This window comes from Podarcis bocagei (assembly GCF_964188305.1).
Source record: "Podarcis bocagei genome assembly, chromosome: 1".
Lineage (NCBI taxonomy): Eukaryota > Metazoa > Chordata > Lepidosauria > Squamata > Lacertidae > Podarcis > Podarcis bocagei.
Genome location: NC_138125.1, coordinates 90,736,530 through 90,747,084, shown reverse-complemented (window position 1 = coordinate 90,747,084; position 10,555 = coordinate 90,736,530). Strand labels below are relative to the sequence as shown.

Genomic DNA, 10,555 nt, shown 5'->3' with positions numbered 1-10,555 from the left:
TTAGCATCTGTCAATATTTCAAGCTGATCTATGCTAGCTATGTTCTTCCCATCTCACCCATTAAATGGAAACTTAACATGTTCTGATCCCAGAGCAACCCTTTGTAGAAGAGAACGCAGGGAGCAGATAACAAGTCAGCTTCTTGGACAAAATGGAAGTGGAGTGGAAAGAATGTTTCATATCTAAATGCTGTCCTTGGAACAAGTGGTGTGGGCTAAGAAACCATCACAGAGAAATTCTACCATCCTACCCATCACTTGTAACTTTTTCAGCAGGGAAGGGTCACACAGAGGCAAGTGGCCCTCACATTTATGATGTTGGCTGAACATTCATCAGTGTGTATGTGTGCATACATGTGGTCAGATAGCTCCCACAAATCTCTCTCTTTGGTGATCACTCGGAGCTGAGTAAGATTGTCTCCCATAAACGGTTTTAACAATGAGTCTGTGACTGTGGAGGCCAATTCTGGATCCACATGTGCCTCCACAGTGGGGACATTGGTTTCTGGGTGAGAGTTGATCACAGTGTGATTTGCCAAGCACGCCTTCCTCTTAACACGCTTCTCCCTTGTGTCCTGAGTTCGCATGTATTCAAAGCCCATGACACCTTTGGTAAAGGCTGTTCTCCAATTGGAGCTCCCACAAATACCAACCCCACAGTAGGGTAGAAGCACACCTGACAGTGGCAAGATGGTCCCAGAAAGCTCATGCGGCTTCCTCTCTGGTTCCTTTTTACCAACTGGTTAAGACAATTTAATTCCAACAGATTTAAACCCCCCCCCCTTGATAAGTACCTGATGTTTTAATTACACAGTTCCTTCCTTTGTTTTTATTTTCATTTTATTCATTGTATTGTTTTATGTGATCTTGTAATTTTGTTATAAATGTTGCATATATATTATATGTTCATATAAAAATAATTCACAATTATCTCTAGTCCAGTACAGCCAAAATTCATGTTTAGAAATATCATAATACACTCTGTCCTAGAATATGTCACTTCAAAATGCAGGCAGGGGTTCCATGTTTGACTGATCTTCCACATCAATTATTTTATGGCTTCCATAAATAGCACTCATTTGTTTATATGGAGGAAAGTAAAATGGAAGCAACACTGTGTGGAAGCAAAACCTACCAATCTAGTAAGCTATTGACTCAATGACCCGTCTCAATGGTATTACAGACCACAGCTGTTTTCTTCTCTCCCTGTGAGATTCTGGACACTACATGTAAGAGAGGCCCATGGCCTGGCCATTTGGCCTGCCATTTTTTAGGGGTCAGTTTTTAGGGGTTTTCGCTACAGAATGCTATGAAACAATTACAAAAGTTTGGCACCAGTTTTGGGGCGAATGGATGTTGGGATTTTGGTACCCCCGTGCCCCCCGGCTTTGAGTGTCTATTGTTTAAGGGGCACTACAAAATGCGGGGTTTAGAAGCAAAGATCACCAGTGTCAAAGCAATGATTCTTCAACATCAACTTCGTTGGACTGGTCATGTTGTTCGGATGCTTCCAAAGCAACTACTGAATTCCCAATTTAAGAATGGAAAGTGAAATACTGGTGGACAACAAAAGAGGTTTAAAGACAAATCTTTAAAATTGCAGTACAGTGGATCTGTTCCAGAGGCCCCGCTGCAACCCGAAAATGACGCATACCAAAGCGCTGCATCTGCGCATGCACAGCATGATTTAGCGCTTCTGCGCATGTGCGAGCAGTGAACCCAGAAATAACCTGGAATCCAGGTAACCTGGAAACCCAGAAATAACCCGGTACGTCCCGGTTTGCCGTGGACGCCAGTGGAGGGGGACGCAAAACAAGGTTTGACTGTATAAGCACAGATAACTGGTAAACACTGGCCTGCAAGCACTCCAGTTGGAGAACAGCCTTTACCAAAGGTGTCGTGGACTTTTAAAGAAGCACAAACTCAGGGTGAAAAGGAGAAATGAGCTAGGAGGAAAACACATTTGGCAAACTCTCACCGTGATCAACTCCCACCTGAAAACCTATGTCCCCACTGTGGAAGGACGTGTGGATCCATAATTGGCCTCCACAGTCACTTATGAACTCACTGTTAAGACCATTTTCATGGAAGACAACTTACTCGGCTACGAGTGATCACCAAAGAAAGCAAGCCTATTGCTCTGTTTGTAGGGTGTTACAAAATGCTACAAAACGCAGAGTTTCGCTACAAAACGATTACAAAACTTTAGTACCAATTTCAAGGTTTGTAGGTAATGAAGCTGCCATCAACCATTGTTCTAGCTGCTCAGTTGCTCATCTCTCTATTCCCTATACAAAAAGCTACAAAAGAAAACATGGAGCAGGTAGTTCTTTTATTACTAGCAAAAAGTGATGGGCCAACAGCAGCACAAGGGGGAAAGCTCAGCTAATTGTTTTATGTGTGGGCTCCATAGCATAGGGTCTATGATGAACGTCCATTTTTGCATCCGATTTGCAGCCACCCTGTAACATGTAACAGAGAAAGGTCTCTCTGTGTGTATCTCCATCAATGCACAAAGGTTGCCTGCTCTTAAATAAATAATCCCATTAATGTTTCCCCGTGACATCTAACATCTATCAATCTGCCTTCTTCCTTTTTCATCCTCTTAGCTGCTCATTTTCCTAAAGCATTGTCCATTTTAATGTCATGTCTAATCTCCGAATCCATCTGAGATGGTCAGTAGTTGGAAGATGAGGCCTATATAATTTGATGCTGCTTCTCATTTCTGCAGGAGTTAGAATTGCTCTCAGATGCGACATTTATTTAACTGAAGAACTTTTACCCACTTTTCAGTCAAAAAAGGCTTCCAGAATGGGTTGCAAAGATGATGACAATGAATTAAACACACACACACACACCTCTCAATATAATGCATGGGATACAATAAAACAGCTGAAAAACAACAGGTAGAACAAAAGGTAGAACAGTTGTGTTTTTGTGCAGCTCTGAATCTGTTAGCTATCTACTATGACTTACACTAAAGTTCCTTAAAGAAGGCCGATGACTTTTCAAACCTTTTACTAAGGAGGGTTTTTTTAAAAGTGTGCTTTCAGAAGGGCATATCTTACCCATGAGTGACCAACTTCTATGGACCCCCACAAATATTTAGACCCCTTTATCCGCAGAGGGGAGAAAAAAGTTCCCTGCAGCAGCCCAATGCTGTCCACGTTTACTCGGAAGTAAACCCCACTTACTTTAACGGAACTTTATTGAAAGTAGGCGTGTAGAGGAATTGCAGCCATAGGCTGTATTAATCCTAGACGCTTACGCACTTACTAAGGAATAAGCCCCATTGACTACAGGGCGACTTAATTCAGAGCAGCCTTGCCCAGGATTGTGCTATACGTAATAAGAGCTAAACGGAGGTAGTTTCAAGCCGCGGAGCTCAAAGGAAACGAACGTGGCTTGAGTGGATGGGAGACTTCATTTCCCATGGTGCACCGAGGCTAGTTTCTCTAGACCACGGTTCCCACGAGGCAAGGCGGGAGCGGAGCGGCGCGTTGCCTGATGGGAGTTGTAGTCAAGAGCGGGGAGGCGTTAAAAGGCCTTTTAGGCTGCCGTCGGAGTTTGGGTAATGATGAAATCCGACGGGGACGTTTCCCAGGAACTGCGTTTGCTTTGGGCTTTATGGGCAAAAAGAAACATGGCTTGCATTGGACGGAGCGGCTGAGCGACAGCTTAGGGGAAGAGGGGGGGGGGTGGATAAACAGCATTTGGGGAAAGGGAGAAGATGTGGATGTAGGATTTTGGGGCGGGAGTTTTGGTCGAGGCAGAGAGAGAGAGCGAGCGAGGAGCAGAGGGGCTGGGAGCCCTTCGGCGGGGCTTAGAGCATTGGGGTGGCGCCCCATTTTGTGAGTGAGAAGCATGAAGAGCCCCCCGGGGAATTGAAGAGGATCGGGCAGTGGTCAGAGAGTAAACCCCACTTTGGACGGTAGGAAAACCAAGCGAGGATCTCGCGGCCTCTTAAGCACCTGGCAGAAATCTCTTGTCCAATAAAAGTGCATGCCACAATAATCCACAATACCCTTTCCAGAGAAGGGGCTGTCCCAAGTCTCTTGCAGCAACAACAGCGGGAGAGTGCTGTGGCACTTTAAAGGCTAACAAATTTGCACTGGACTTTTAGTTGTTATTAGCTGCAATAGTTTATCACAGCTGCTCCTCTTTGGAATGAGTTGTTGGGTGGCTGAAGTCTTAAGAGGTTCAGAACTCGTTTCTGCCTGAGCCCACTGGCAGGCGTGACCATCTGGTATTTGTGTCAAGGTGGTATTTGTGTCAAGAAGCTCTGCGCTTCAGTGGGTGAAATGTTTTGACTTTTAAAGCCTTCTGACTTAGACTGGAGACAGATGTTCTGTTTTTTTTCCGGAAAGCCGAAGTGGCTTGAAAGAGGGATGTCAGCTAAGAACTATTGGATGTCAGTAGCATTAGCATTGGCTTTTTTTTCAGTTGGAGCCTCTCAGGTGGGTGCCATTGCCATTCTAAGAGAACGAGGGAGGTGTTCATGGTGTTCATTGGCATCTCTTAGCACTGATTACGGGACGCGGGTGGTGCTGTGGGTTAAACCTCAGAGCCTAGGACTTGCCGATCAGAAGGTTGGCGGTTCGAATCCCCGCGACGGGGTGAGCTCCCGTTGCTCTGTCCCAGCTCCTGCCAACCTAGCAGTTTGAAAGCACATCAAAGTGCAAGTAGATAAATAGGTACCGCTCCGGCGGGAAGGTAAAACGGTGTTTCTGTGCGCTGCTCTGGTTCACCAGAAGCGGCTTAGTCATGCTGGCCACATGACCCAGAAGCTGTCTGCAGACAAACGCTGGCTCCCTTGGCCAATAAAGCGAGATGAGCACCGCAACCCCAGAGTAGGTCACGACTGGGTCAGCACTGATTAGCTAAAAGGTCGTACCTTGCGAAAACCCTGTTTGTGTCACCTGAATTGGATACTTTGTTGTTCTTATCTGTAAAAAGTTGTAGATAGCACTTTTGGGGTTGGCTAGCTGAAGTTGATGGTGGTGAATGGTGGGAAGCCACCTACAGTAAATTTTGCTTCTATTTGAGGCAGCCATCAGTGTTTCCAGTGCCTTTTGTCTCTAGCTAAGTCTTGTTGTCTCTAGTCTAATCCATCTGGAGCTATTGTTTAAGAAGCACCTGGATTCAGTGCTTCTTCTGTTGTTGTATCTTGTTTGGCACTTTAGGAAAGAGGTTTGGTTCATATTCCCCCTTTTTGAATTTGTTTCAATCTGTGAAAACTTTTTTCTTTAAAGGGCTGCATGATTTGATTTGGCATCTGAACAGATTGTGTGAAGAGGTTTGCCACGTATCCAAATGATGTCTCATTTCAATTGTTGTGTGTGGAAAGGTATGCAGTATTGATGGGGATGCTGGGAAATTTACATGCCAGGTCATTGTGAGAGATAATCCAGATTAGGTTGGCCAAGGGAAAATCAACCAGGTCTGATCTGACACGAAACCAATCACAACATTGTATGACTCAGCCCAGCATTTGGAGATAGAATTTAAGTAACTGTGCAAAGGATAACCAAGTACTTGAAACAAAACTTGGCAAGCACATACCTTACTTGTTTGAGCAGAAGAGGTAGAAACAACATGCTTATTGAATTACCTGGTTGGTGTGATTTCTGCCCATATTGTTTTCTGCTGAACATTATGAATGAATAATTCCCTTTCTTCACCTGGTATAAGTTTCAATATGCTAGTGTAGTACTCACACCTGTTCATGTACATGGCCAGTGTAGGTGACAGTTTAGGTTCATGTTTAGGCTTGCAGACCTCATGTGTCAGACTCCTTAAACTAGTGTTAAGATGCATCCCAGTGCTTGATTTCTATCATGGGAGTTCTAGTCTGCTCAGAAGTAAAATGTTCAGAACTAGGGGCCTTTTTCCTAATCTAAGATTCATGTGAAAAAGATAGTTGCGTTACTCAGGTTAGGCCAGATGTAATTATATCAGTTGTACCTGCAAGATGTGTTAAAATACAGATACATTTGAGTCCATCTTGGGCCCTTGGAATAGGAAAGGGAAGAAATGGAAATATATGATAAAATCTCATGAAATAGCTAAGTACCGTATTTTTCCATCTATAAGATGCCCCCATGTATAAGGCGCCACTTATTTTTGCGACAACAACCAATCGCCAGTCTACCCTCGGCACTATCTGTGTATAAGACGCCCCCTATTTTTTTGACATTATTTTTCAGGGGAAAAACCTAGTCCTATACACGGAAAAATACGGTATATCCTGTGTGTGTAGCTAAAAATTAAGTGGTCTTTGGTGGAACAAAAATGTTTAATTGCTTTTAGATTAATTGATTAAAATCCCCTCTTTTCAATCCTTTAGCAAGATTTCCCTAATTGATCTGTAGAGCTTTTTGTTGTTGTTGTTGTTAAAACAAAACGCCAACAACTGAGTTGGTTAGAACATGGTGCTGATAACACCAAGGTTGCAGTTTGATCCCCATATGGGACAGCTGCATATTCCAACTCTACAATTCTATGATTTATTATTTATTTCCTGCATTTATACCCTCTCTTTCCTCCAGGAAGCTCAAGGCATTTTACATGGTTCTCCTCCCCTTCATTTTATCCCCACAACAACCCTGAGAGATAGATTAGGTTAAGTGTAATGACTTGCTCAATATCACAGAGGGAGTATGGACTCTGGTCTCCCTGTTTCTAGTCCAGCACTTTTCTTACTATGACATACTGACTGTTTAATACAAGAATTTATAAGTATAGCAGATGGCAGGTACTTTCTGGGAAGAGGCACCTCCCATTTCTCTCACAAGCAAGAAGGGAATGACTCTTCTATGATTAGGTCTAGTATAATAACACACACACACACATTATCTAAAAGCCGCAAAATTTTTATTTCAGTGCAACTTTTAAACTTACCAGCCAGCTATAACTCCTTTGTTTTCCCCCACCCCCATCTCCAGGCAGTTATATAGACTTCCAGTGACTTCTTAACAGAAGATGTCATCTGGGCTCACAGAAGAACAGAAAAGGAAGATTGAGGAGAATAGGAAGAAGGCTTTGGCAAGGAGAGCAGAACGACTAGCAGCTCAGCAGGGTGTCGTTGCTAAGAAGCTGCCTGACCTGCAGGCGCTTGCTAGCTGTCAAGGAAAACTGCAGCAGCCTTTGAAGAAGGAAAACCACCACACCAGCCATCACCTTCAGGTTTCTGGCAACCATGCGGTGCTGGGGAATCTTCAAGTGCCACACAGTGTCTGTAGCTCAGACCCCCAGGCACCCATTTTGTGTGGTGCCCAGCTGAGGGGTTGTTCAGAGGACTCCAGCCAAAATCTAGACAGGCAGCTGAACAGTGCTAAGCAGCTCTCACCAGTGGGGAAAGACTCTCTGAGTCACCCTCATGGGCATTATTCTGGCCTGAGTGCTCAGGAGCAAGGTCAACCCATCCAGTGTAGTTCTGGCACATTGCAGCCACCAAAACATTGTGCAGAACAGCTTCAGTCTACATTAGACGCTAGTAGGACGCTTTGCAAAAATGAAGGCACCCTGATTCGGAAAATATCTCCCAGTGGCATTAAACATATGCCACCAGTGGACACCAGTGGCATTGTCACCAGTGGCAGTGAAATGCAGGCAAGTGCCAGAAATCCAGCCTGCGAACTCATTGCTGAAAAAGAAGGTAGTAGCACGCTGCTGTTCTATGGCACAAAAAACCTCCTAACTCCTGTCAGTCAACGGAAACTGCCCGTTTCGGAGGACACAAGCAACGTAGCTGAGACACAGAAAAAAGCGCATGATGGCCTCAGAGGGAAATGTGTCAAGCACTCTGATGACCGTTTCCGGGTTGAAATAGGATATAATGCCAAGCTGATTGAATTGTTCAGGAGTTTGCCAAGCAAAAAATACGGTAAGGCGACTGATTATTTCCTGTGCCTCTTGGGGTTGTGCTAGATCTTGTGGATAATGCAGAATTGCCTTTATTTGTATGTTCTGTCTCTCTTAAAAACAGCAAGGACCCTAGCCCTCGTGTGTGTGAGGAAGAACCTGAATGAACTGCAAGAATCAGGGAGACGTGAGGTTAGGGTGGGCTTCTGAAGTAACATCTGAATCCAGGAGCGTGTAAAGTAGGGCTGCCATAACCTTTGAGAGGTCTCTAGTCTCTGTAGGCCCATTGCTTCTCAGTTTCTCATTCGGTACTTATCTGGTCCTGATACTCCTTTAGACAACCCCCCACTCCCAATAGTGGAGTAGAGAAGAGTGGAGCTGGAACTTATTGTCCCTCTCCTTGCATGCTGAGTGAGAAAAGAACACAGGGGTTCAAGCTGGGAAGACAGCCTTTTCACCTTATCTGCCCCTTTCTCCAACGTTTTCTTCACTCAAGGGGACAGGCTGCAAATGGTGGTGGAGGAGGAAGCAGGAGCACCTTCAGATAATGGGTATGATCCCAGACTATTCCATCAGGACAGAGTTTTGGGAGCCATAGAATCCTGGGTTCAGTTCCAGTCTAGGCCACAGAGCTCTGCAGGTTCCTTAATGGGTTTCTTTCCCTAGAAAGTTCAAGGCATTTTTATTTCAACTGGCTTGTAATGTGTGACACCTAGTTTTATTGCTGCCAGTTTTGATGTGTAATATTGTTTACCCCTGCTGCTGCTGTCAGGTTATTGGTGTGCGTGTATGCGTTGAGTATTGATCGTATTGTATGTTCTTTGTAATCCTTTTAGAAATGGTTTGTCAGTTGTACTTGTATTGATTATATAACAATTTTCTTTTATTATGTTGTACAGTGCCCCGAGAACATCTAGTAGAAGAGCAAGTTATTATTTACTTATTTTTGGGTTCTGCCTGACGAAGTCATGCTTGGAACAGATCCACTGTAATAAACATAAATGGCTAACTTATATTCCAGTGGGTCTACTCATAGTATGAGTTTGTTGGATAGCAGGCTTCTCGGCCTTTTGCCTAAGGTCATGCAAAAAACATTCAACTTGTTAATTAATCTCTTAAGGCCATGGTGACGATGAATTTGATGTGGGGTGGCCATCACAAACCACTGAATTTGGGTGTCATGAAATGCCAGAATAGATTTATTATTACTTGTCTTCTTAATGCCAGAGAAGGGCAGAGGGGCTTGTGGGATGTTATGCCGCAGGTGGCAAAATGACTCCCATCAGACTTGGGTACTCTGCTTATGTGCCTTGCCTTGGTGAGAGGCAGGGAGGGCAACCTTTTACTGCTTTTCACAAGCAGTAAAATGTCTTGCGCCAACCCTGATTAGAACTCCTGTTTGAACATGAAAGAGAAATTGTTTCCCATTGCATTTGAAATCCCAGATCTTCTTTGGCTGTCACAGGCACGCATAGGCTATCATTCTGTGCTGTGTTGTGCACATGCTAAGTCTCCTTGGTGGTCTTGGCCTGCTGTAGTTCTGCTACAATTGTTTCCGCATGCAGAATCCCATGTATATCCTACCTCATGCTCCACATATGGTTCTCAGCCTGACCTGATCCTCCACATGTCAGCACTGCCAATGGGGCCAAAAAAATGAAACTTCTCAGTGGTGGTGTCAAGGATAGAACTTTGGGGCAGAGGTCCAGGATCTGACTCAGTAGAATGAGCAGGAGGGACTCAAAATGCAGCAAGACTAGCCTTCTCACAATTTGCAATAAGTGAAGTAATACAGTGGTACCGTGGTTCTCAAACTTAATCCGTTCTGGAAGTCTGTTTCAAAACCAAGGCACGCTTTCCCATAGAAAGCAATGCAAAATGGATTAATCCATTCCAGACTTTTAAAAACAACCCCTAAAACAGCAATTTAACATGAATTTTACTATCCAACGAGATCATTGATCCATAAAATGAAAGCAATAAACAATGTACTGCAGTCACACAATCAATCAGTAGCTGCACTGGTGACACAGTCACAAAAACAACAAAAAAGGAGCCACAAAAATGCAAAATAAATAGCAAAAACAGACAGCCCTCAGTGTAACACTCAAAATGGAAGTGTGGCACTCAAAATGGAAGTGTAACACTCAAAACGGAGCATGTTCGGCATCTGAAAAAAGTTTGCAAAGTGGAACACTTTCAGGTTTGCAGTGTTTGGGTTCCAAGTTGTTTGAGTACCAAGGTATTTGAGAACCAAGGTACCACTGTATACATTGCCATCTAAACAGGATATTCCCTGTCAGGCCATTAAGTCCTGGGGGTTAAATCACTTGACTGGACCAGTGGAAGTGCTGCATAGTGCAACATGTGCTGCTATGCTAGTGTTGGAATTCTGTGCGCAGGTGCGACTTGCCATTTCTGAATACATTAACAGAGCCATTTCTTCTCCAAAACGACTCTCTAAATCCTGCTTTGTTTTAGATCCTGCAACAAAGATGTGGAACTTCAGTCTGGAAGACTATAGCCATCTCAGTAAGTCATAAGAGAATTGACATGCATGTTGGGTACAGAATGAGTCGGCACAAAATCTGGGCCACAGAGCCTATGGCTTCTTTCTTAATATGATTTGCTTAATTCATAGCAGAGAAAAAGTAGTTTATATTAAAAATTTGGGCTCTAGATGTACAACAAGT

The 10,555-nt window shown here is 43.9% G+C and overlaps 1 protein-coding gene across 8 annotated transcripts in view; it reads left to right on the top strand.

Annotated features, from left to right (window-relative positions):
- Nucleotides 1–3,466: 3,466 nt before the first annotated feature.
- The window catches only part of SMARCAL1 (SNF2 related chromatin remodeling annealing helicase 1), a 41,846-nt gene continuing 34,757 nt past the window's right edge, over nt 3,467–10,555 (top strand). For 2 of the 8 annotated variants that reach the window (XM_081196938.1, XM_081196931.1), the window contains exons 1-4: nt 3,586–3,930; nt 5,252–5,346; nt 6,944–7,884; nt 10,344–10,394. In XM_081196938.1, coding sequence (XP_081053064.1) covers nt 6,981–7,884; nt 10,344–10,394 — 955 coding nt within the window. In that variant the 5' untranslated portion in view covers nt 3,586–3,930; nt 5,252–5,346; nt 6,944–6,980. The other 6 variants (XM_081196932.1, XM_081196933.1, XM_081196935.1 and 3 more) reach the window with 6 other exon arrangements.